The 24,651-nt window shown below is 41.4% G+C and overlaps 15 protein-coding genes across 16 annotated transcripts; all 15 read left to right on the forward strand.

The window, feature by feature from the left end:
- Nucleotides 1–1,123: 1,123 nt before the first annotated feature.
- Nucleotides 1,124–3,328, forward strand: LSM04_004326 (uncharacterized protein; the record flags this gene model as incomplete). The annotated part of the gene is made up of 1 exon (XM_067332589.1): nucleotides 1,124–3,328. One exon carries the CDS (start codon nucleotides 1,124–1,126, stop codon nucleotides 3,326–3,328), a length of 2,205 nt encoding a protein of 734 aa, XP_067186883.1.
- A 580-nt stretch (nucleotides 3,329–3,908) lies between these two features.
- LSM04_000492 (uncharacterized protein) lies at nucleotides 3,909–4,316 on the forward strand (the record flags this gene model as incomplete). Its single annotated transcript, XM_067332590.1, has 1 exon — nucleotides 3,909–4,316. One exon carries the CDS (start codon nucleotides 3,909–3,911, stop codon nucleotides 4,314–4,316), a length of 408 nt encoding a protein of 135 aa, XP_067186720.1.
- Nucleotides 4,317–4,632: 316 nt separating this feature from the next.
- LSM04_001694 (Transmembrane protein 18) lies at nucleotides 4,633–5,196 on the forward strand (the record flags this gene model as incomplete). Its single annotated transcript, XM_067332591.1, has 1 exon — nucleotides 4,633–5,196. One exon carries the CDS (start codon nucleotides 4,633–4,635, stop codon nucleotides 5,194–5,196), a length of 564 nt encoding a protein of 187 aa, XP_067186775.1.
- A 401-nt stretch (nucleotides 5,197–5,597) lies between these two features.
- On the forward strand, nucleotides 5,598–6,026 carry LSM04_008448 (uncharacterized protein; the record flags this gene model as incomplete). The annotated part of the gene is made up of 1 exon (XM_067332593.1): nucleotides 5,598–6,026. One exon carries the CDS (start codon nucleotides 5,598–5,600, stop codon nucleotides 6,024–6,026), a length of 429 nt encoding a protein of 142 aa, XP_067187070.1.
- A 365-nt stretch (nucleotides 6,027–6,391) lies between these two features.
- On the forward strand, nucleotides 6,392–7,294 carry LSM04_001100 (tRNA wybutosine-synthesizing protein; the record flags this gene model as incomplete). The annotated part of the gene is made up of 1 exon (XM_067332594.1): nucleotides 6,392–7,294. The coding sequence occupies one exon, from the start codon at nucleotides 6,392–6,394 to the stop codon at nucleotides 7,292–7,294; it is 903 nt and encodes a 300-aa protein (XP_067186749.1).
- Nucleotides 7,295–7,791: 497 nt separating this feature from the next.
- On the forward strand, nucleotides 7,792–9,405 carry LSM04_000828 (uncharacterized protein; the record flags this gene model as incomplete). Its single annotated transcript, XM_067332595.1, has 1 exon — nucleotides 7,792–9,405. The coding sequence occupies one exon, from the start codon at nucleotides 7,792–7,794 to the stop codon at nucleotides 9,403–9,405; it is 1,614 nt and encodes a 537-aa protein (XP_067186730.1).
- A 381-nt stretch (nucleotides 9,406–9,786) lies between these two features.
- LSM04_003687 (uncharacterized protein) lies at nucleotides 9,787–10,350 on the forward strand (the record flags this gene model as incomplete). Its single annotated transcript, XM_067332596.1, has 1 exon — nucleotides 9,787–10,350. One exon carries the CDS (start codon nucleotides 9,787–9,789, stop codon nucleotides 10,348–10,350), a length of 564 nt encoding a protein of 187 aa, XP_067186852.1.
- Nucleotides 10,351–11,243: 893 nt separating this feature from the next.
- LSM04_001912 (Cyclin-dependent kinase) lies at nucleotides 11,244–11,540 on the forward strand (the record flags this gene model as incomplete). The annotated part of the gene is made up of 1 exon (XM_067332597.1): nucleotides 11,244–11,540. The coding sequence occupies one exon, from the start codon at nucleotides 11,244–11,246 to the stop codon at nucleotides 11,538–11,540; it is 297 nt and encodes a 98-aa protein (XP_067186786.1).
- A 1,023-nt stretch (nucleotides 11,541–12,563) lies between these two features.
- On the forward strand, nucleotides 12,564–13,232 carry LSM04_007971 (Autophagy-related protein 27; the record flags this gene model as incomplete). Its single annotated transcript, XM_067332598.1, has 1 exon — nucleotides 12,564–13,232. The coding sequence occupies one exon, from the start codon at nucleotides 12,564–12,566 to the stop codon at nucleotides 13,230–13,232; it is 669 nt and encodes a 222-aa protein (XP_067187047.1).
- Nucleotides 13,233–13,577: 345 nt separating this feature from the next.
- On the forward strand, nucleotides 13,578–14,156 carry LSM04_005257 (the record flags this gene model as incomplete). Of its 2 annotated transcripts, none has more annotated exons than XM_067332599.1 (1): nucleotides 13,578–14,156. In XM_067332599.1, one exon carries the CDS (start codon nucleotides 13,578–13,580, stop codon nucleotides 14,154–14,156), a length of 579 nt encoding a protein of 192 aa, XP_067186923.1. The 2 variants fall into 2 exon arrangements, with proteins under 2 accessions (XP_067186923.1, XP_067186924.1); XM_067332600.1 differs by having other exon boundaries at nucleotides 13,740–14,156.
- A 485-nt stretch (nucleotides 14,157–14,641) lies between these two features.
- On the forward strand, nucleotides 14,642–16,249 carry LSM04_007419 (Shq1 protein domain; the record flags this gene model as incomplete). Its single annotated transcript, XM_067332601.1, has 1 exon — nucleotides 14,642–16,249. One exon carries the CDS (start codon nucleotides 14,642–14,644, stop codon nucleotides 16,247–16,249), a length of 1,608 nt encoding a protein of 535 aa, XP_067187017.1.
- A 493-nt stretch (nucleotides 16,250–16,742) lies between these two features.
- LSM04_008773 (uncharacterized protein) lies at nucleotides 16,743–17,819 on the forward strand (the record flags this gene model as incomplete). Its single annotated transcript, XM_067332602.1, has 1 exon — nucleotides 16,743–17,819. One exon carries the CDS (start codon nucleotides 16,743–16,745, stop codon nucleotides 17,817–17,819), a length of 1,077 nt encoding a protein of 358 aa, XP_067187085.1.
- A 514-nt stretch (nucleotides 17,820–18,333) lies between these two features.
- On the forward strand, nucleotides 18,334–18,888 carry LSM04_005865 (Cornichon; the record flags this gene model as incomplete). Its single annotated transcript, XM_067332603.1, has 1 exon — nucleotides 18,334–18,888. One exon carries the CDS (start codon nucleotides 18,334–18,336, stop codon nucleotides 18,886–18,888), a length of 555 nt encoding a protein of 184 aa, XP_067186952.1.
- Nucleotides 18,889–19,728: 840 nt separating this feature from the next.
- On the forward strand, nucleotides 19,729–23,157 carry LSM04_006462 (Importin-beta; the record flags this gene model as incomplete). The annotated part of the gene is made up of 1 exon (XM_067332605.1): nucleotides 19,729–23,157. One exon carries the CDS (start codon nucleotides 19,729–19,731, stop codon nucleotides 23,155–23,157), a length of 3,429 nt encoding a protein of 1,142 aa, XP_067186985.1.
- Nucleotides 23,158–23,839: 682 nt separating this feature from the next.
- On the forward strand, nucleotides 23,840–24,586 carry LSM04_009344 (uncharacterized protein; the record flags this gene model as incomplete). The annotated part of the gene is made up of 1 exon (XM_067332606.1): nucleotides 23,840–24,586. The coding sequence occupies one exon, from the start codon at nucleotides 23,840–23,842 to the stop codon at nucleotides 24,584–24,586; it is 747 nt and encodes a 248-aa protein (XP_067187110.1).
- Nucleotides 24,587–24,651: the final 65 nt, after the last annotated feature.

Genomic DNA, 24,651 nt, shown 5'->3' on the forward strand with positions numbered 1-24,651 from the left:
GGCATGTAGGTGGGTTTGTAGAGAACCTTTTCTTTGGTGTTATGATGAACGCAACTTGGAAACACTGCAGGAAGGACGATACCGTTAGTGATTGTTGAGGATGAAAGTTGTGCTAAAATGATAATGATGATGGGGAAAATCAGGTTCAAGAAAGAGGAGAGGATGATACACAGGTACACATATCAAAGAAAAAAAAAATACCATCTCAACAGAAAAGAAAGCAAAATGAAATAAAGTGAGAGAGGGCGTTATTGGAGGAGTACGAAATTGTGGGAGGTAGAATAGAAAAACAAAAAAGAAACAACAGTCGATTAGTGTTAGTCGTAAATAAAACAACAAGAGGAGATGCAAAACGAAGCCGTTCGTTAACAGAGAGGTTGAAATGGCTCTCTCCTTTATTCGTTTGCCTCTTCGTATGTCTCCCTTTTATTACCAGATAATGAAGAGTCATGCATGTTCACAAAGAATCGGAAAGTAGTGCAAAAAAGAAAAAGAAAAAAAATGAAGGATATCATCTTTGTAATTTGCACTGTCGTCCTTTTTTTCTGTTTTTCTACCCTGTGATGCTGTATTCCTAGAAATATCAACATTTTACTTTGTGTGTGCGTTTTTTTTTTTTTCCATTTCTTTTTTCTTTTTTCTTTTCTTTTTGTATCCCTTTACATGTTCAGATTTAGCTCAGCGATGTCTGACAGGTTCATTGGCATCACGAGAAAAAAAATAGTTGAATGAAAGATTTGTGTTATCGTTGTTATTTGTACTTCTTTGTTGCTGCTGAAGTTAAATATTGTGTATTGCGCTGCTTTTTTATTTCACTTTCCCACTGCTTCTCTTGATGGAGCAGGTGACACCCTCTGGGCAATTTATCACCACGGAAAAAAGAAATAAGGAAAGACAAAACAAGTCAAAAGGAGGAAAAAAAAAGAAAAGGAAAAGGTTTATCGATACAAGTTATTAAAAAGAAACGAAAAGGGGATTGGGATTTGGTCTTGAGTGAGGTGTTATCGGAGTTAGTGCGAGTAAGAGTACAAAAGATCTTACATACACACGCCCACACACACACACACACACACACGGTTTTTTTTTTTTTAAGTTGATAAGAAGAAATAGTTTACAACAACAAATGCGACATGCTCGACGACTGGCACTTCCACGACGTTTGAGTGGTACTGTAGTTTCATGGCATCCGTTTGAACGACGTGGTGTTATTCACTGCACTTTAGATGATAAAGAATATCTCATTCCGAACGCACGGGCATTTGAAACCATTTTACCCACACGTCTTCGCAATCTCAATGGCGCTAAGGTGGAGTTTGAGGTATTGCGTGATGCAGAGGAAGTGGATCGGGTGATTACGCGTAGTCGACTGGATAGTATTACAGCAAATAGCTATAAAAAGAAAACTCCTGTGGATTTTCTTGCAGGTTTTCGACTTACACCGCAAGAAAGCGACAAGAAAAAGAAAGAGAAAGCATCAAAACTAAATATTGAAGATACTAAACTATTGAAATCATCCTTATCGTCTAATTCATGTATTGCTGGTCATATTACGGTAGATTTAAGTACACTTGTAAACCCAGAGGACGGCAATGGCATTACAGGAGTGAAAGGGGATATTTATAATGTTGATACTGTTGAGGGCGGTGTTCCACCACCGAAAGGTGTAAAGGATCTTCGTAATCCTGTAGTATTAGATGCTGAAACGATGAAAATTTTACGTCTGCGTCGACGTATTGGAGATGAGTCAAAAGCTAGAGAAGCAGTAGAACAAGAAAAACAAGAAGAGGCAAACAGAAAGGCGAATAAGCGTAAAGTGTTATCAACACAACAGACAGGTGTCGTGCTTACATGGTCCTCATTGCATCGTAGTGGAGTATTACTAGAGAATGCTACCACAATTCCAAAGTCTGCATCTGCTGAAGATATGAAGAATGTTTGTATTATTAGAAATGTTGATGCTTTTAATACGGCTTTACCTACTTCACTAAATCTTGTAGGTCGTGTGGTTACGTTTACCAAGGTTATATATGATTCACAACCTTTAAGGGTATTTGCAGAGAATATCACTGTACATGGTGAAATTAACTTTGCTGATGATGTTACAGCTGCGGCTGAAGCCAAGTCAAAAGAAGCTGCGGCAGTAGAACGTGCGAAGCGTGCAAAACAACTTGGTACCCAATTCGAAGAGATAAATTATGATAATGAACCACTTCCTTCAGGTCCACTTTATGGTGTGGTAACAAGATGGAGTGGAGGACAGGGAATAGTTGAAACAGGTAGTGGACGACTTTACTACATTCAATCTGCTGCTGAATTTAAGCAACTTGTTGATCATACAAGTCATTCTATTCGTGGAGCTGTTGTAAGTTTTAACGTGGATCCTTCCAATAGACGTAATGCGAAGGATGTGGATGTCCTTTCCCTGGCAACACGTGATTTGTCTACTGTAATGCCTATGTTAAAGAAATCTGATGGAGCTCTAGCATCTTTATCTACTACTACTACTACTACTACTACTGGTATTAGTGGTGGTAATTTAAATACGGAAAACCCATCAGAAGAAAAGGAGTCTACTGCTGATTTTGTTTGGGTACATGGAATGATGATCACATGGTCCCCCTCAGAGGGACAAGGTGTTATTCAGGGCGATGATGGTGAGCGGTATGTCCTTCGCGATGCTGAAGAACTCGTAGTAGACTATAAAACGCGTAAATCACTATTGAAAAAGGGTCGTCAAGTGAAGTTTACACCCTTTGGTGGAACAGGTCATTTAGCCTGTAATGTTGTACTGTTAGACACTGAAGCCGATGCGGCTCTTCTCGCAGAGGCCGAGTTACAACCGCGGGAGATGCGAATGAGTGAGGGACACACAGAAGAGGCTATTGCACCTCCTATGAGTACTGCCTACTGGATTACGCGAATGGATCGAGCTGGATATGATACGACGGAGGTAAAACAGATGCAGAATAAGGCTATTACCTTTGATGACGGGGATGGTGATGAGAGTGATGACAAACTGCTTGATAGTGAAGATCTATTTAAGAAGGATCATTGGTTTAATGATCCACGAAAGAATATGCGTTTACCTAACAGTGATATGACGGCAGGAAATCTAGCTCTTATTGGTCCAGCATCTATGATGAATATTGCAATGAAAGCGCACGACCCTAAAAAACTGGAGAAAATGAAGAATAAGTATTACAATAGGTTAACAGAGCCAATGAAGGAATTTGCATGGAAACAAGCAAAAGAACTAGCTCCAAAATATGAAAAACGTGTTAAAGAAGCACGTGAAAAGGGAGATGAACCTCGTTTTTCCTTCTACTAAGTTATGAAGAGAAGGGGGAAGAAGGAATTGTTGTTTTATTGTTATTCTTTTTTCAAGAGAAATCGATTTGCAAGTGTGTGTCTGTGAAAGAGAGAAAAACAAAAGAAATTATGTTTCTATATATATTTCCTCTCTTGCATAGTAGCGGATTAGGGTAATATATGTATGTTTTATTACTGTTAATTTTTGTTTTTCTTCTTCGTTTATTCACTTTTTCTTTGTTTTTGTTCTTTATTTCGTGGTTCAAATTTGTACATTTCCTCGACACATATACAAAGCGGTGTAAGGGGATCTGTTGCTGCGGCACAAATAAGTGTGAAGGAAGAGAGAAACAGAGCAAGAGACAAGAGACTGTGTGCTGGATTGATTATATAAATAAAATAAATAAATAAATAAATAAATAAATAAATAAATAAATAAATATATATATATATATATATATATTTATTTATTTATTTATCCGTCTAAGTTATTGAAAGAGGGTAGAAACCAAAAGGAACATTAAGAAAAAAAAATAGGAGTGTTACCCAATCTCCTATTCCTTATAATTATATAACATTATATAACACTGTTTGTGAAAATGGTGTCCAAAACACGGCGGCAGCGGCAACGTCGCGGCCAACTTCTCGCTGAAAACGGCGGTGTTCTCCCACCGGTGGTGCCGGCGGAGCGGAAGTCCGTCCACCTCAAACGCACCCGGCCGAAAATGAAGGGGAAGATGAAAATACGACTCGGCCACGAATCGCCGGTGGACGTGTACGACGGCTTTGACGAACGCCGCGGGGTTCTCTGGCGCTGCCCGAATTGCACGAAAGAATGCCGAGTTGTCGGTTTCTGCATCGACTGCGCCAGCGGCACAAAGTCGCGAACACACACCGGTGTTCTCATGTCCCGCCATAGCACAGCAAAGAGGGCACTCGCGTCAGGAACAGCAACCGTGAAGAAGACAAGGAGGCTGAAACTCAAGAAGAAGAGTAAGAGCAAGTAAAACAAAAAAAAAACTACACAGCTTCTGGTTTTCTCTTCTTTTGGTTTTGTTTTTATGCACCTTGTGTGGTTACTAATTTTTGGATGCATCGATTAACGAGAGTTCCGTTTCCCCTTTACTCTTAACTGATCTTTCTCTTTCCTCTTCCTATCTCTATTTGACTTCTCCATGTTCTTATTGGTTCTCTCATGTTGGTATTCACTCCAAATGGAGAAAGCAAGTATATATATCTGTAAGATTTTTTATTTTTCTTCTTCTTATTTTTATCATTGTTGGAAGAGGGGTTTTTGGTATTACAGTTGTTGCATAAACTACAATGGATGAACTCTGGAAGACATTAGTTGATGCCCACATGGAGGTGATGAATGCAACAGGATGGGGATCCTTGATTGATAGTTTAAGAGCATCATGGAATGGTGATGGAAATATTTCTTCCGTTGGATTATTATATCAAAATGTACGGGCTTTTCTGGATGCTGTAAACTGGTCGGAACCCTTCTTTACATATCTGGCTATATTTCACATTGTTGTTATTATTATTGTGGCCGCTTTGACGTGGCGTGCCTCTACTGAGCGTATATTTGTAGTAGATGTACTTGTGCTTCTTTTAGGTTGGTGTTCATCTTATCTGAATGATTGGGGTCGTTCTCATGCTGCTGAAATATTTGTAGAAAAGGGTGTGAATTACTTTGATCGTGATGGTCTTTTTATCTCCGTTGTTTATTGGATTCCACTTTTCCTTGTCGCTCTTGGGCTGCAGGGACGTATTTTTCTCAATTTACTGCAGTTGATGGTAAAAACGAAACGTCGACAGTTACAGAGGGAAATGAGAGAGAGATCGTCAGCGACCACAGCAAAGGAAGAAAAAAAGCAGAATTAATAGTTCATTCACTGTAATGGTAAAAAAAAAAAAATGAACAAGATTAAGAACAAAAGAAAGCAAAAAAAAAAAGAAGAGAAAAAGAATTAATGAAATAAACGGAAGCAACACAGAAACCCCAAGAGAACAAAGCGAAGCAAAGAAAAAAAGTGGGAAGGGGGTGGCTGAGTCTTCTGTTGTATTGCAGATGAGTAATCACTATTTCACTCTTTATTTATATGGTGTGGGGTGGTCTACTTCTCTTGGGGTGGATATGGATTTTAAATTATTTGATGAAAGAAGCCGCATTAAAAACGAATAAAAAAAAAGAAAACAATGAGGCCATTTTGTTTTTATTTTTATTTTTTGTTTTCTTGCTTTTCCATACATACGGGTAAAGGAAGACAGCCTTGCTGAATGGCATGAGCTCCTGGCTTTCATTAGAGACTTTCCTGCGGGGTAAAACCGCCTCTTATATTAGACGTGGTCTTTTTCTTATTTGCGCCTATGGTGTGGGGAGTGATTACTACTTAACCCACTACTATCACGCCTTCGATCCCAGTAAAGGGAAGTTGTATGTTATCGACTGGACTCCCATTGGGCGGCCACGCTGTCAGATGTATATATTACCAAACAATCACTATCCAAACTACAGTCCATGGACGCCAAAGAACGGGGATGTTGTGTTAGCGCGTGAGGTGGTAACGGAACCAAATTGGCTGCAACTTATTAGTGGAAGATTTGTGGAACGGGAAACATGCGGAGCCCGTCTGGCGATTCCTCTTGAAGAGATTCAACAGCAGCAGAAAGAACGTGAAGAACAGGAGAAAAATGTGAGGAAACTTCTTTAAGGAGAAAAGAGTATCATTACCCCGTTATCACAGACATGGACAGGAATTCATTAGAAGCAAAAGTAAACTGTAAGGCGAGTAGGAAACATCAACAGTGATAATTATCGGCAGTGGTGAGGAATGAAATGAAGGAGGATTGTGGTATCCAAGATAATAGTGGTGTCTTATCCCACTTCTCAAAAAAATAAAAATGAATCAAAAAAACTTTCCTTTTCTTGTTATTCCTTCTTGAGTCTAATCTCTATCAGATGATATATATATATAACCATAAAAATATATATTTTCTTCTTTTTTCCTCTCTCGTGTTTCATGGAGTATGGGGACAAAACGCCCTCATAGGGCTTATTGTGTACTGCCCGTAAAAAATGTTCCGACGCTGCACTCTCCGATGTGTTTTCTCTAATAATGCAGCTGCAACCGCTGCTGCGGCTGTCGCTAATACTACAAATGCCAATAATACTAATAGCACAACAGGTATTGCTGTTAATGCGAGTAGGAATACTGCCCTACAGCGTGTTTCCAACACACTGTTTCTGGAGCGTCGTGAAAAAATTCTCTCAAATCTTAGAGAGAATAAAAATGATAAGAGTCTTGCAGGTCGTGTGGATCCACAAATTGCACCACTTGTTTCATTTATCAATGAAAACTTCACTTGTTACGTAACGTCCAGTTCCTGTTCTGGTCGGGCTTCGCTCTTCCACAAGGGTCTTGTTTCCGCGGCTGTACAGGCAGAGCGGGTAGAGCGTAAACGAGGTTCATTTGGTCAAGGGACGTTGTTTCAATCCCATGATCGATTGCATAATGTGGAGAGTACTGTAGTGCAGCAACTAACACCTGCATTGGAGAGTTTCGCAATTTGGCGAAAACAACAGGGAGATCAGGGGAATGATCCTCTTGTGTACGAGACGGAATTACTACAACTGAAGTTCGAGCCGATGATTATTCACATCCTATGTGAAACCATGGATGACGCATCCAAGTTACTGCAGTGTGCAACAGAGAGTGGACAGATGGAGAGTGGTGTCTTGTCGTGCTCACGATGGACTTCTGAGCAGCGAAAGATAACGTGTTGTATTACATCATCATTGCGATTAGACATTCCGTTATTCGCTGAGGGTCAATGGCTCTTGGGACACGCAGACTTTAGCAGCCCCGAGTGGAGGGCGTTATTGGTGAATACGATGACACACATGAATATGTTGTTTGATGCGAATGAAGAACGGCGTTCTCGTTTTACCTCCGAGTTGAAGACTCGATTGCTAAGGTAAAAAAGAAAAGGAAGAAAGAAGGAGGTGTATGGATTGGGAGAAAGAAACTAAAAAAGAGAAGAGAGAAGGAAAAAAAAAGAAAATATCGCCGCATGTCAGTATTCTTTACTTCTGATAAGGATCATGTTTGACCACAGAAGGAATAGTTGACATATTGCATATGGGTTAGTCCTTCTCAAACCCTCAGAGTGTGTTTTATCTATTTCCCTCTCCTTGTTGATGTTGTCGTTCTCTCTCGCTCTCTCTACCTATGTGTGTAAGGGAGAGAAAGAGAAAGAAAGAAGTATATATATATATATATATATATATATATATATATATAATAACAATTGATTAAAAAATTCTTAGGAATCTGTTTCTCATTTTGACTCCATCTCTCCTTTGTTTTTCTATTTATTCTTATTAATTCTTATTCCTTATTATTCTTATTCTTATTCTTTTTTATTTTTCCATCTCTTATCCTTGCCTTTGTTAGTTTCTATCTCCACTACTCGGCGATGGAGACACTCTCGTGGAAGCAGTATGATGCCAAACACAATCTCTCTGCAACCCTCACAGCAGCGGCGCGATCGTGCGTTGAAGTGCGGGCGGCTAGACCGGTGGAGTTCCTCGCGGCGTACTTTACAAAGAAGTGCACGGGAGATGAGATACGCCGTATCCAAATACACACACTCTATCTCCCAAACGGGGATGAGGGAATACAAATTACATTACATTTACTAAATGGAATGGAATCGCAGTCTACCGCGTCTGTGGTGTTTCCATCACGTCAAACAGTTGAAGGCGGTACAGGTGTGAATAGTGATGCTGCTGTAGGTGATGTCGCTACGTCTACTGGTAATTTAATAGATTCACTTAATCAAAATTGTATTCCACTCCTTATTCAATGTGGGGCATGTGAGCAAACAAAGTATGATCAAATATTGCGTGATTATAGCTCTACTGCGGGAGCCATATACATTGGAAAAAGTGTTGCATATGCGTTCAGTATGGCAGCAGCATCTGCAGCTGCACGATGTTTGCCATGTCCACTTTTTAAGTATATTCATAAATCAATGGAGCCATCTAGTGAAATGGAGATATTTGCAATGCCACAGTTATGTATTAATTTCTTTGGTCCTGAAAATCTTTCAACGGCTCGTGTGGCAGTGAAGGACGTTCTTCTTATCCCAGTAATGCCTGAGGGTTCTATTAGGCGAGATACCATTCAGCAAATATTTGCCGCCTTTCGTCACTTTAGTAAAGCACATAATACCACGTCAAGGCGTTGTGACGGTTCTATTGCGTTTGATGGTTTTGAAAGTTTAACAGAAGCCGTCAATTTAGCGGAAGAGGCCGTACGTGCGGTGGGGCTTACTCCTGTGAAAGATGTCTGCGTTGGCCTGCGCATGGGAGCGGCTGTAGTACCAACAACAACGGCTACAAATACAAGTACTAATACAAATAATAATACAGCAGCCACAGCAACTGGAAAGGAAACGAAAGAGACAACAGATGTAATGTACGCGCTTTTTCCAGGAGATGTGGAAGTTACTGGATCGCAACTTTCAGAGTATGTACGGGAACAATTACAACAACACACCGACTTTGTGGTGTATGTGGAGGATACACATAGTGATAAGGACACTGTAGGACTTCGTCGTTTACAAGCAATTCTTGGTGGCTCACTTACAGTCTCTGGTAGAGATCTATTTGCGCAGAGTCAATATCAAAAAATAGTTAAGGGACTTCAGGAATTATGGACATCCAATATTGTTCTGAATCCCAGTGATATGGGGACCTTGACGGAGTTGTATAATGTTGTACGCACTGTAAAGAGCTTTGAGGGACGCAATATCAGTTTTGCAACAGAGGATTTAGTAGGGAATGCCGCATTTCTTGGACATCTCTCTATCGGTTTAGGCGCAAGGTTTATTTGTTTGGGTGGACTACTTAGTTTCTCGCAGTGTGAAGTGCTTTCGTATGTAATGGGGATTCAGGATGATCTGTTACACTCCAAGATGTTACTTGAAGAGGCACCGAAGATGTCTAGTATGAAACTTCCAGAGGCTCCAACAGATATCGTGCCGGAGATAAAACGACGAATGGAGAAGAAGAAGCGAAGGAAATAAAAACAAAAGCAGAAAAAGAAAACACATACACACACAACCCTACTCCCTTTTTGGTTTTACTGCTATGGTGGGTATAAGGGATGTAAATAGAAATTTGAGTCTATTTTTTTGTTTTGAATTCCTGTGAGGTGTGAGAAATATCTTACTATTACTGTGTACTCCCTCTTTTTTTTTGTTGTTGTGGACATGTGTTTTCTTTTTTTCTTCTCTCTTAAATTTCTTTTTTTTTTTAAATATTGCTTCTGATTTGGGTTAACCCTTTGCTATGAGCAAGCTCCGATATTGAAAGGCACACCCATTTCCTCCCCCCGCATATTAATATTTGTATATATCTAGAGTAATTGTGATTGAAAGGGAAAGCTAAAACAATTAAAGCGTAAAATGTTTCAACGCACATTGACAGTGTTTCGGGTCAGTCCCTTTTCCCTCTTTTTAAAAGATTTGGGGAAAAAGAATCACCTCGTTGGTCTACATGCAAAAGATGGCATTAAAGTCGCCTCCCGCATGTACAAATCCCTCACACCGGTGCAAATGAAAACACTAAAGGCTCGTGCTGCTAAAGTGCGGTATCCGGCACTTGATGCGTTTAACCGTTTTCAACGGCAGCATGCATTCCGCTTTACACATCTCAGTAACTTACAACGCCAACGCGTTATTGGGAAGATGTGGCGGGAACTGAAAGAGGCGAGGAAGGGAAAGGGAAAGGGAAAAGGACGAAGGACAGCAACGCCAAAGACCCTGAAGAATAAGAAGAAGAGTTCCACTCGCAAAGTGAAGAAGACGGCGGCAAAGCGAAAGGCGCTGAAGTTGAAGGGAAAAAAGGGAGGAAATGTAAAGGTGGCAAGCCTAAAGTTCAGGGCGTCCACACCGAAGTTCCGATTGGCACCAAAGGTGAAGAGGTCAAGAAAGCTGAAGCGCAAGGCTAAGGCTCTCGCCTCGAGCTGAATTTAGATTCATGGGTATGGAAGGGGAATATATATATATATATATATATATATATATATATATACATTCTTATATGTATAAAAGGGCAAAAACAAAAAAAAAGAGAAATTTGTGTAAAACTTATTTCTTTTGACGCAAACCACAGAGTCTTTTTTTCTTTTTAACTTTTTGATGTTTTACCGTTTTTATTTTTGTTTTTTTTCATGGGGATGCAAGAAAGAAAGAAAGAAAAAAAATAATAAGGATGGTTTATTGTTTTATTTTTCCTTTCTGCATTAAGTCTCTATGCACGGACGGTGGATAAGAACGAGCAACGAAAGAAAAGGCAATACAACAATTATTCTCTGTCGCAAAATGAAGCATGTTAAAAGAACTTGGATGGTTAAAACAAGGGAAAATATTGCATACAATATATATATATATATATATATATATATGGATCTGCATAATAACCATTGTGGTTTGTGTCAGATTTTGTATTTGCCATTTTTGTGACCGCTAGAAAATTGGTCATTTATAGAGTTATTTTCGTTTTATTATTATTATTTTCCTCTTTGTTGGTCTATTTTTTTTTTCGCTCCGTGATTCTTACTATGAGCGTCCATCTTTTTAGCAGCCAAAGAGTCTGTGGGCAGTATGAAGTCTCTTTGTATAATCGATATATCTTATTTTTTTATCTTCCTTCTTTTTTCTTTTTTGTATTTCCTCTTCTACTACTGTGATGAACGCCTACAGCACCCCTAAGCAAAGGGAATAAGAAAAAGCAAACCAAAATAACCCCGAACCACAGAGTACTAACCAATACGTGAACACACCGTGTGGTAAGTGTTAGAGTATAAGTTAGTAATAAATAAAGCCTTCTTTTTTCTTTTCTTTTTTTTACTTCGACATCAATGGCGGCACGTGATTACTTCTCCATCACGGATCCCGTGCAGAAGGAGCAGGCGCGGCATATGATTAGCAAACTGCAGTCCAAGATCCTCTACAGTGAGAAGTACTACGATGATGAGTTCGAGTACCGCCACGTTATTCTCCCGAAAGACTTCGCCCGACTTGTCCCCCGCACGCGGCTGATGGACGAGGCGGAGTGGCGGCAGTTGGGCGTCCAGCAGTCCGTCGGCTGGCGGCATTACATGTTTCACAAGCCGGAGCCCCACGTCCTACTGTTTAAGCGGCCAAAGGCAAAGTAATTTCATATATATATATATATATATATTTGGGTGAGAATGAAGAAGAGGAGGAGGAAACCATTCTTTGGCACGGAGGAAAGAGGGAGGGGGGTGAAGGTGTGGCCGTAAAGAATTAGAGAGAGACATTTAAGAGCAGAGAGATGTTTTTTTTATTGTTTCTCAATTAGAGAAGATAAGGCTTTTCATAAGGACAACAGTGCACTATAAACCCATATTGTTTTTATGGGGGTTTAAAACAAAGGAGTAAAAAGTTCCAGATATATTCCTTTTTTTGTTTTGTTTTTCAACTCTTCGCTCTGATTATTGTCCTTTGTATTGATATTAGCATATCTGCGTATTTTTGTTTAAACTTTTCTTCCTTTTTTTCTTAAATTCTTGTTTTTTTTATCATATATATAATAAAAGTATGTGTTTGCATCATTTCACATTTTGTGGGGACACATAGAAAACCATTTGATGCGAGAAATTTGGGGAAATGAGTCTCTGAATGATATCATCGACATATATTTTTGTTTGTTTGTAGATGGTACTGAAAGAAAAGTAACATTCCAAAATAAAAAAAAAGTAAGAAAATCAACGGAAAAAATTTTATTGCAGAGTGGAGAAAAGGATAAAGAACATATATTCGGAAGTGCAAGAAGCAGTACAAAAAAGAAAAAGAAAAGATAAGAGATCTAGAAAAGAAAGGAAAAAAAAGAAGAAAAGATTCAATCAAGTCCAAAGTTTATATCCATTTGATTCCTTTTCCATCTGTATTTAAGCACATATCTATCATATCTGATATATTAATATTGTTTATTGTTTCTGATAGTTAATGTTTTTCTTTTTTTTCCTTTCTTGAAGACGCGTGTAAACCACAGAACTTCATATAAAAGGGCACGGTAACGTAACGAACGAAAAATTCTCAAGAATAAACGAAAAATAACAAAAAAAAGAAAGATAGATATTTAAATAAATATAGATCTTCAAAACACATGGAAAATGATGAATGGATTTTCTTGTTTTTTTTTATTTGTGATATTCATGTTACACATGGGGATCACAAGAGCTCAAGTTTCCTCTTGTATTGTTAATGATTATGATCTTTCAGTCATTCCCAAAACTACACTGTTTGTGAGACTGCAAGGATCTACTACGATGCTCAACTTGACCGTTCTTCCTTGCCAAGGTAATGAAGGCCAGGTGATAATGTATATACAACAATCAATGATACCAACGATTATGAATCTTAAGGCTGCTAATTTTATACAGGGTGATATACAACTCACATTCTCGACTATCCCTTCGGTCTCTTCAACTATGGTTCTAACGTTAAAATGTGGGAAGACCGATAAGTTGGCGTGGGCAACAGCGGACTACGAAGTGAGTTACGAACATGCCTCAGGACTCGATATGTATTATGCAACAGCACTAACAAAGGCCGTGTGTGCAGATAGCTCCTCAAGCAGAGGCTGCGGAGGTGGTTGTGCTTTTATTATCATTTTCTTTGTTGGACTCACAATGTACATAATTGTAACTGTTCTTGGGTATTTTTTCCTACAAGGAAAGCGTGGGAGGGATCTTTTACCGCATCCGGCATTCTGGGCTGACTTTCCTTTGCTACTTAAGGATGGTGCTGTGTACGTTTATCGTAAGGTGACAGCTTGTTTTGGAGGTGGTAGGCGTGCAGCGACATATGAACATGTATACTAGAAAAAAATATCACATGGTGAATATAGCGGAGAAATTGGATCCGCTTCTTATGCTTGTGCATTATTTTCAATTCACCTTCATTGCTTCTTATGACTTTATATGAGGATAGGAAGCATATTTTTCTCCTATTAATATTATTTATTCCTATTTTTATTATTACAAAAAATAAAAATAATAACAAAAAAAAAAGAACGGACAAACTCCAATCATTTCCTGTGTTTTGCTGGCACTGCCTTTTTGATAATTATGGTAAATGAGATTGACATCCTCTTTTCCCTCCCTTTTCTCTTTCCTTATTTTTTTTTCCTTTGTTTCCCTGCTCTCTTGATTAGTCATTCTGACGGGATGGACCGCCGTCGGTGGATACTACTGACTGGGCTGGCCGCTATTGTGCCAACTGTACTTTTCTACACACTTACGCGCCGTCGTGGCCGCACAACGGACGCGGATCTAAATAAAAACGGCACCGCAGTGGAGTACACGGAGGAGCAGCGTCGTTATCACGATATGCTGCGCCTCCTGAAGGAACGGGCGAACGCCCACTTCCAGGCGGGTCGCTACGAGGCGGCCCTCGCGGCGTATCAGGAGTGCCTGGACGCCACTGCGGCTCTGCGGGCGGTGGATGCGGAGTCGATGTTGGTCGACTGCACCGTGCGGGCGAATGTTGTGATGGTCTTTCTGCGGCTGCAGCGGCCGGAGGAGGCGCGGATGGCGGCCACACTTTTACTGCAGGGGCCGGACAGCACGGCGAGTGAACTGCCGGCGGATCTCAAAGTGAAGGTGTTGTACCGCCGCGGCCTGGCGAGTCGGGCACTGGGGGATGTGGACTCGGCACTGTGTGACTTTAGGGCGGCGGTGCAACTGTCGCCGGGGAAGATGAACCTGGAGGCGGAGAAGGAGATTGCAGCCTTGTCGCATAGATGATGATGTGTTTTTTTTTTTCATTCCACAATGTTCTATTAACAAGATTCGCAGCTTTTGTTGATCGTGTTTTTTTTTTCTTCTTTGTTTCGTATGTCTTTATTTATTTTTTTTCCTCTCTTGTACAGGAAAGAGAGTGGAGGGAAGAAAAAAAAAAGAAAATGCTATGGGCACGTGGTACCGACAGAAATAATGTGTGAAGTGAAAAAGAAAAAAAAAACAATAGAAATAAGGGGTATTTGCTCTCTTTTTTCTATTGAATATGTTTTTGTTTTTGTTTTTAGTGATATTTGAAATACTGTGTCTCTAACTTTGTTCTTGTTTTTTTTTCTTTTCTTCTCACTAGAAGGGATAGAAAGAGAGTGGAAGAGAAGATATATATATATATATATATATATATATATATATTGGGGAAGAAAGATTGAAATTTGCCTTTTTGACCTGACTTGGTGTGTGTGTGTGTGTGTAGAGTCAGTGTTAAAAAAAAAATGTTGACACCACTCTTTGTATGCACACAAGATGATTCGTTCGTCATTGTTTCTATTACGTTGTCGGCTCTTTGCAAAGTAACAAAGGCTGTGTTCAGTATTCTGCGGCATCAATTCACCTTTCACTGCGCGCCATATTATCTTCGACTTAAATTTGATCAACCCATCGCTGAAGGGTGTGGAGAGCGGGCCACATTTGCAGTGGAGACAAACGTACTGACCGTATACGTTCCAAAGGAATCTCCTGGAGAAGTGTTTACGCAGTTGGATAATCCAGCCTACTTGATTGCTACAGAAAAAGAACGACTTCAACTTGTACAACTTGTAGGAGGAATAGAAAGCAACACGGAAGCAACAAATACCGCACTTTTAGAGGAAGATGAAATGGAGTTTCGTCAACAACTTCCTTCTGGTCCTTTGGGGGCCGAAACTGGATTCGGTGATTACGGATTTGCAGGAAATTTCACAGGATTGTTTGCATCTCGCGACCCTGATGTTGTTGCAGATGTGCTTGACTTACCATTAAATCCAGATGAAACAACTGCAGCCCAGCGACGACAACTTCGACTAGAAGAAGAAAATAATGCTTTTAACGAAGACGCTCTTCTTGTGAGTTTTGAAGATGAGGATGGTGAAGTGCGACGACTCTTGCATTACGTACCAGAACATCGTTTAGAATACGTAACCGCATTAGAGAGAGAAGGTATACGTTACGTGGCTCCCTCTGCAGCTGCGGTGGAGGAAACTGCCATTCCCACATCCAATAACGTTGAGGATGATGTACGGGAGGATGAGGATGCCGTACTTCCACTCTCGACTGGAGTCGTAGATGTGTGGGCAGGCAATATTGCAGAATTCAAGAAACCCCTTATTGAAGAAGTGTCACAATCAGAAACTACGATACATATGGGAAATAATGAGGAAATTAGTATGGTTGGAACTGTACCTCCTAAAGGAGGATTGTTAGCCGTTCCACAACAACGTCCATGTGCCTTATTTACACCGGAAGAGCATCAAGTAATGATTCATATTACAGCACCACGATTACTATTTCCTCCTACGGCATCTGTTGTTAATGCCCTCACAGCAGATATTCTTTTCGCTGAGGCTTATGATGATATTGTGACAGAAGGGAATGGCTGTAGTGAATCACTTTGGAATATTTGTAAACTAAGTCCTGCTCTTTCTTGGTTAGATCCTGCAGATAACTTATATGATGCTTGCATATTTTTTGCACGTCGTGCTCTTATTTATCCACTCCACCGGGAATTTTCTCTTGTACAACGAGTCTTCTCATCCGTAGGAATTCGTATGTTGATGGGTAAATCGTATGTTTTAAAAGCCTTGTTGCGTGTACGTGAAATTTTTGCGCATGCTGAACATCGTCATGTTCTTGTTATTCTATTTTTGAATCCTCTCATTGGCTATTGGTTGAATGTCCAATCTCCAGATGAGCAACTGGTACAGCTTGCATTAGAGTTGCATGCACATACAATACGTGCAACGCCAGAAGAAGTAGCCGTTAATACATCATCATCACTTCTTGTACGCGATAAGAAAACTCTTCTTCCGCTGCATCTACTCAACTTGGGATTGCCCATCTCATGACGATATAATTCCTAATTTGAATTGGCGCAGTAGAACAAGCTAAAGACAAATTTTTTTGTTTTGTGGCTTAATGAAGGACAAGTTTAAAAGTAATCGAAGCGATTAAACGAATTTACAAATTAAAAAAAAAATATAAGGAGAAAAAGAAAAAGGACTCACATCCTGAAATACATTTTCTTTATTTGTTCATGATTTTTTATTGTGTTTATTTGTGCGTATTTGTGGGCATCTTTTTATCTGTTTCTCTCGCTCTCTCTGTGTTTCCAATTGAGTCTGAGAGGTCCAAGTTTTTTTATTTCCTTTCTTTCTGGGGGTTTTCCTTGAGCCTTTTCGAGTTATCTTTCCTCCTTCGTGTGTCGCACTCCCTTTCTGCAGATATATGTATATATATTTCTTCTTTCTTTTCTTTTTTTTTTCTTTTATGGAATAATCGAGTATATGTGAGGTAGTATCGAGGGATTCGCTGTTGTTGTACACGCAGTAGGGGGTCCCCATGTCCCAAGTGCCCGACAGTGACCCAATTGAGGTGGCGTCGCACTTCTTTAATGGCATTAGCGACCCGCGTGTTGTCACAATGGACTTCTCGGTAGACGGACGATATTTTATCTCATCACACGCCGATGATGCTCTGCGGCTGTTAGACGTAACAGCCATGCGACACACAGAGACGATACAGTTGGAGGCGTTTGGTGTACACTGCGCAAAGTTTACGCAGTCAAGCGATGTGGTCTGCGTTGCTCCACGGCACAGTGGAGATGGCCACTTATATTTGTTGAGTCTTAGTACGGCGCAATTTTTTGGTGCTATGGCATTTGTTAGTGATGATGTTCCAGAGCTTCGCGCTATTGTAAATACACCGGTGTATTCAACAATTGCGCAGTGTCCACAAAGTGATGTGATTGCATCCGTTTTCTCTACTCAAGGGAGGTTATTATTATTTCATCCACTTATCTCCGGTGCTCTTGCAGCATCTGGGGAACGTACAGTAGTGGGAAACAGAGGGGCAGTGTCTTTTAGCCCAGATGGTGGTAAACTTGTCATTGGAGACGATTACCATGTGCGAGTGTTTGACTGTCGTAAGATGTTCAGTACACCATTATTGTCAGTAGAGAACAAAACGATTTTCACCGACTCTGGAGCAGCATCACGGTGTAAAGGTGCCGAGGTGAGTGCTGATGGGACGCATCTCCTCCTCACATCTTCCTCTGGTGAGGCTATTGTGTATGATATGGGCCGTGAGGTGGTCGCCTGTTCATACTTTCACGATGCCGCACGACGTCATTTTTTAGGAGCCGGTGATGCCGTTGGTGCAAAGTACGTTTTTCCCAATGTGGCGGAATCATTAGTGGTGCAGCCGTCCACATTTATGAACGCAGGGCGTCATCTGCTTGTATACGGCGGTTACGACAGGACGCAGGTGTCGCAGGGGTGCTCAAAGGGGTTATTGAGATTTGAACTGCAATGCAAAGATAGTGATGTTCCTGTGGCATTGAGTGTTAACTCAAAGTATGCACTTGTGGCCACTGCGGCACGTGGCGTTACCTGGTGGTCTTTCAACATAGATGCATAGAGGGATAGAGAGAGAAAGAGAAAAAGATAGTATATATATATATATATATACTTGTGGTTTGACTGCTGTTTCTTCTGTATTACTCTATTATTGTATTATCTTCCTCTTTTTTCTTTCTTCTCAATAGAGAGAGAGAGAGAGAGAGAGAGAGAGAGAGAGCAAAACATGCAGAACGAAGGTGAGGGGAGGAGGTAAACAAGAACACAACGCAAAACGAAGCGTGTGTAAACGAATATAATATCAATCTTTCCAATGTTTCTTTACGTTTCTTCTTTCTTTTCCTTATATTTTAATTCTATTATTCACCTCAACGATCCTTTTTTTTTCTCTCTTTTTATTTTTCTTTATTTCTTATCTCTCATTTTATTTGCATTTCAATGCAATATACCTTTCATGTATGAAAAGGCCAGGTCCAACGCGTACGTTTTTTTTTTTGCGTTTTTCCTTGACTCCGTAGTTAAAGGCGATAACAAAAATAATTTGAAAATAAAGAAATATTACAATAGAAAGATTAATGCGTATCCTTGAACAGCAGCGGGAAGTGTGGCGGACCCTCTGTAATCCCTCAAAGCACTCCGCTGGGGAGAGAAAACGGGCGTACTTTTTTCTCTTCGCATACTGCCTTGGGATTGCGGCCTTATTTGCAAGTATGTTGCACTTTATAGGTGCGTGGGTGGCTTCAGGTCTTATGCAACTCATTATGCTTATATTCGCTATGATTTTCGCCCTCAACATTGCTGATTGTCGTGATAAGTGTCTCAATGTGTTAGAATGCGAACGAACTGTCAATCCAGTACTCGAGATATATGTTGTTCTCCGTGTGCTTCAGTCATTGCATGCAGTATTCTTTCTCAATAGCGTTGTGGTGTCTGTATTTTTTATACTGGCACTATTATTTCTCCTCTGGCGTATGTACAGTGGAGTCTTCTTTGTGGATGCGACAAGTCTATGGCGTGAGATAAGCCGTTTAGAGCGGGAGTCGTATATGCATATTGCCGTTGATGTGATACTTTTCGTAACGTACTTAATCTGTATGATCTTCGCCATGGTCACGAAGTACGCTGCTTAGAAATATATAAAGGAAAAAAAAAACATTAAGGAAGTGGGGTGTCAGAGGGAGTATCAGGTGGTGATGCAGCAGTCATACAAACATGGTGGTTTTCTTTTTATTGGCGCCAAAAAGAAAAAAAAATGAAAGAAAGAAAAAAAAAACATGGAAAGGAAAAACATGAATAAGGAGATAAGAAGGACATAGAGTCTAGAAGAAGAGGAAGAACTAAAAACAAGAAAAAAACAAAGAGAATACATCAATTGAAACAAATGACATTACCTCTTCGTAATTAGTCTATTTTCTCTTTTTTTTTGTTTTTATTATTTTGTTCTATCTGTATATTTCTCTCTGTGTTTCTGTTGGTGGGAACCTTTAGAACAAACTTCATTTTCCCTTAGGTTACGTGTTGTTCTTTTGTATTTATGCTGATGTTGTTACTGCTTCCATTTCTCTTCTCCAATGATGACGTCACCGTTGGTAATGAAGGGAATAGAATGTAGGACACCGACTGGTAATCCACGCATGGCCAACAAAACCATGCGGTACCCTAATTTACAAACAAAATGAAAAATTACTAATCAAAACAAAAGCGAAAGAGCAAGAGCGGAAAGAAAAAAAATAATTATAATGATGAAGAGAGTAAAATAGTCAAAGATAATTGGAGTTCATATTCTCATTAATCTGTATCACTTTTAAAGATAGGGATATTCAATTATTTTTGTTTCTTTTTTTTCCCTTTTCTTTTTTTGATTTTTCCGCTAGAAGTGCGTTAACAGACACACACACATACATACAAAGGGAGAGAAAGAGAGAGAAGGAAAAGGGGGAAAAATAAATAAATAAATAAATAAACAAATAATGCCTCCTGTCTCAGGTGAGAATGACCTTACTTTGGTGGAGCTTCACCGTATGCTCTACGCTATCCTAAACTCAACCGATAACAATGAACGTCGTACTGTAGAGGCTTCTGTAGTGCAGTCTCTTAGTAAGCCTTCTACACTTATGCTTTTGGTGAATGTTTTGCAGGATATGCAAGGTGCAACAGCTGGTGTTCGTCAGCTTGCTGCTGTACTTCTTCGTAAAAAAGTCTTTTCACTCTGGCAGGCGCTTCCGATGGAGTCACGCGCGGAGCTTAAGTCTATACTTCTGACCCAACTCGGTGCTGAGCCGGTGCGTGTGGTGCGGTTTGCCGTGGCGCATCTCGTTTCCCGCATTGCCCGGGCGGATGCCCTGCAGAGTGGCGGTGTGTGGCCGGAGCTGCAGCAGGCGATTCGCACCGCCGCGGAGGATCCCCGCGTGGAGATGCGGGAACTGGCGATGGTGCTCGCCTACAGCATTGCGGAGGTGGTGGGCGAGTGCGGCGGTCTCAGCGGACTCGTCGCGGACGCGGTGGTGCGGGGCATGGCAGACACGGACGTGGCGGTATTACGGGCGGCGCTGCGGGCGGTGGCGGTGTTGCTGCCGTTTGTTGTGGAGCGGCGGGAGGTGCGGGAATTATTACTATTGCGTGTTGTGCCGCAGTGTAGGGCGCTGCTCACACAGTACGCCGCAGTGGCAGGCATGTCCAGTTTGTGTGTTTGTGTGCTGGATTTGCTCGAACAGCTCACCGGCGAACTTAGCGTGCGGCGGCATGAGGCACTACTCCGAGATTTGGCACATGATGTGCTATCGGTATTTGCTAATGTAGTGAATCAGCCACGTGTGCGGCAGAATTGTAGTGAATTACTTGTGACTCTTGTGAATGAGAAGCCAAAGTTCGTTACCAAAGTATTGCTGGAACCCATTATCACTGCCTGTATGCGTGTTATGGGCGAGGATGGCACCATTTCCCTTCCAGAAACGGCACATGTCGAAGAGGAGGAAGACGAGGGTGAGGATGGTAACCATAACCATATGAATTCTAATAGTAATTATGATGATGATGATGATGATGATGATGATACAGAGATGTTGCATGTAAGTCCGCCCTGTATGTACGCTGGACGTTTGCTTAGTACATTAGCTACAAAGGTTTCTGCAAATTCTTTCACAGGCGTACTTATCCCGCTTGTCTCACAAGTGGTAAAAAACCCACAGGCTGGACCTCTTGAACGTAAAGCCACTATTCTTTCACTTGCGTGTTTAGCAGAAGGAAATCCGGGATATCTTCGTCGTAGGGTGCAGTACGTGTTAAATTTAACACAAGATTGTTTACAAGACAGTAACCCAGTACCCCGAGAAGCTGCTGCATTTTCTCTCACATACTTCTGTGCGCATCTTCAACCAGAGATCCTAGAGCAGCACCAACAACTTTTTCCTATGCTTGTTCCACTCCTTCATGATGATGTAGATGAAGTCCGTCGACGTGTTGCCGGAGCACTAGATACTTTATGTGAAAATGTAGCTGAGGATGTGGAACCGTACGTGCAGCTAGTACTTCCAGCCGTTCTAGATGCCATTAGTCGAAGTTCTCTTCAAACACAGAAGGAGTTATGTGGTGTGATATCATCATTAGCAATGACACGCTGTCCGTCGTTTCAGGTTCATGCATCTTATTGCCTTGAGTTACTTAAGGGACCCCTTATGGTTCGCACCCCGGATACAATTCTCTTGCGTGCAAAGGTTACAGAAGCCGCGGGAATCATTGCAAACGCTATTGGAAAAGAAGCGTTTTTACCATACTTGCCATTTTTTATGGAACGAGTTGTGGAAAACCTTCGAACACGTCAGGCAGAGTTACGAGAGGAGAGTTTTGGATTCTTGTCAAATCTCTGTGAGACACTGCGTGATGATTTTATGCCTTACCTTGATGACTCAGTCAACTGCGCACTGCAGACTATCTATGAGGATCGAACACTTTACGAAAACAAACACCTGTTGGCGGAGGGAGGCATAAAAAGTTTTAATATGAAAATGGATAATGGAGAAAATAATAATAACGATAATAATAATGATGAAGAAGAAGAAGAGCAAGAAATTCATGCACTTGTGCGGACAGCAGATGTTGAGGAGAAGAGTAGTGCTGTTTATTTTATTGGTGTATGTGCTGAGGTACTCCTTGCAAATTTCGGTGTTAATCGTATTGATCTTTGCTGGTCGGCGATGGAGCAACTTGATACACATTTCCATAATAATATTCGCTGTAACACACTTACGACACTTGCAAAGTTGACAAAGGCGTCACATGGCTCTGACACAGTTATAAAGTCAATGACTGAAGACACCCTTACACCATACGCCCGGGGAATGTTAAATTCTCTTCTTAATAGTACATTACTTCCTTGTGTTTATCAGGAAACGGACAAGGAAGTTGTTGCATCTGCATGTGATGCATTGGAGTTACTATTTAATTTCTTTGGTCCTCAAACAATTATTGAAGATATGGACGCATTTGTCCATACGGTGGCGTCGCTTTTGCGTCAAGGTACTCCTTGCCAAAAAACCCTTGAGGACGTCAATGAGGATGAGGGTGAGGTTGGGGGTGTCAATGCCAATGCTGGGAACCCCGACGGCGGTGTGGTGCTTGGCGAGGATCACGACGCCGTGTTGATGGACGCTGTCTGTGACATGCTGGAGTCCTTTGCGAAGGCGTACGGCCCGTCCTTCCGGCCCTCGGCGGAGGTCCTCCTGCCGCTGCTGCTGCCGTACACCGGCGAGGACCGGCCGGCGGAGGACGCCGTGATGGCGACCGGCTGCGTCGCGGTGGTGCTGGCGGCGCTCGGGCCGGCGGGGGGGCCGTTCGTCCCGGCGGCTGTTCAACTCGCCGTTCGACTCCTCGCGGCGGGCGACTCGGCGGTGCGGGCGAACGCGGCGTTTCTTCTCCGCACCGCCGCCGATCACGACGCGTGGGACCCCGCCGGCGCCGCAGCCCTCCTGCAGGCCCTCGCCCCGCTGCTGCAGAATGAATCGCAGGAAAGTGCCGCCGCCGTCGATAACGCCACGTCCGCCGCCTGTTCTATCCTGCGTCGACTCCCGCGAGGCGACACGCTGCTGCACACCGCCGTTCCAGTTCTCCTCAGACACATCCCCATGCGGGTGGATAAAGCGGAGAATGAGAATGCCATATGCACACTTGTGCTTCTCTTGACAGGGGAGGGGGAATTCATCACCTCTCAGTGCGGAGGCGAGATGCTGCGTTGCATCGCTGCCGTCCTCGCCTCTCGCACAGTGGAAGAGGAGCAGAAACAAATCCTTGTACACCAGGGCGTAGCACCATTCCTTCGGCACTGCAGACAACAGTGGAATGAGGCATGCACACAACTTCCTCTTGAGTTGCAAAACGCACTAAGACAATATGGATGCCTCTGATTTTTGATGATTATTTTTTGTTTGAATGGGAAATACCGTCTCTATTAATGGTAGAGAAAGCTAAATTACGATTAAGCGAAGAGAAAGGTAATAAATAATAATAATAATAATAATAATAATAATAATAATAATAATAATAATAAAGAAAGTAAGACAGACAGACACCCTGTTTTTTTTATTGTCATTTTTCTATTGAGAGTGACTGAGGAGCGCACATTACAAATACACACACACAGAGAGAGAGAGAGAGAGAGAGAGAGAGAGAGAGAAAAACATACGTATAGCTACGACGAAAGAAAGGAAAAAAAACAAGAAATGACGAACAATATTACAGCTATATGTGTTTTTTTAATTATTTTAATTGATTTACTTGCATGAAGTGCGTTCATCTGTATTTTCTTATTTTCTTGGCATGAACAGTAGCAGCATGTGGACATATGTCAGGCTGTATCCTGCGTGCCGTAGAGTGACGATGCGGAATGCATGCCCTAATTGCAGTGTTACCACAACACCCTACATTTCCTCACCCGTTAGGACTGACTTAGACTAGGATAAATCCCCAAAAGAGATAATACATCGTTCTAGCACAGAGAAAGAAGGCAAACAGGAGGTTGAACCATGTGCTGATAACATCATCAAATAGAAAGGTAATGTTAGTGCGGATGATCATAAGAGGGGTAATATGGGTTTGCGTGCATCAGGTTCCTCATTTCCCTCTTGCAATAGATTTGAATCACAGATGACACTTACCGAGTCGCAATACCAGGCATGTTTGGATCAGCTCAAAAAAGTCATTGACGAAAGGGACATGCTTGAAGAGAAGGTGCAGGCCATGGAGGAACAGCGAGTTCTTGGCGAAAGTACCATCAGAGAGCTTATTGAAGAGAACAAGAGGCTTAGGGTTGCTGTCGAACAAGTGGAGGTTCGCTTAGGTATAACAGAAATTGAACAGCAGTCAATTCTTGCGGAAGCACAACAACTGAGAGGGAGCCTGAATCAGTCGTTGCGGGAGTTGGAAAGGAGTAGGCAAACTTCAACCCACTTGGAACTGACGACTAATAAAGAGACACCGGTGGTTCATACTAGGAACAAAGTTTTATGGGGTGGGGAGGCAAGTCTGTTGACATCATCATCACAACCGCAGGAAAGAGAAGACGAAGGAGTTGCCACCAAACGTCTATTCACAACAGTTCCAAACTCTTCGGTTTCTACACCAACAGTAGCACAAGTAACTCCAGTTGCAGTAGTTAAAATAAATTCCCCAAAAACATCTCAACAGACCGTCGAGACAAAATTGGTGAATGATGGCATATATAAAGATGAAAAAAACTCATTATTGGCATCTAATAAACGTTTAGAAGCAAGATGTTATGTGTTGGAAAGCCAACTCCAACGACTTCGTGAACGACTTCTTCTTCAAAACCTTTAAAAATATATTAGATATATTGATTGCAATCAGACATTGTGATAATTTATTATTATTATTATTATTAT

Source organism: Trypanosoma melophagium (genome assembly GCF_022059095.1).
Source record: "Trypanosoma melophagium isolate St. Kilda chromosome Unknown ctg6segment0, whole genome shotgun sequence".
Classification (NCBI taxonomy): Eukaryota; Euglenozoa; class Kinetoplastea; order Trypanosomatida; family Trypanosomatidae; genus Trypanosoma; species Trypanosoma melophagium.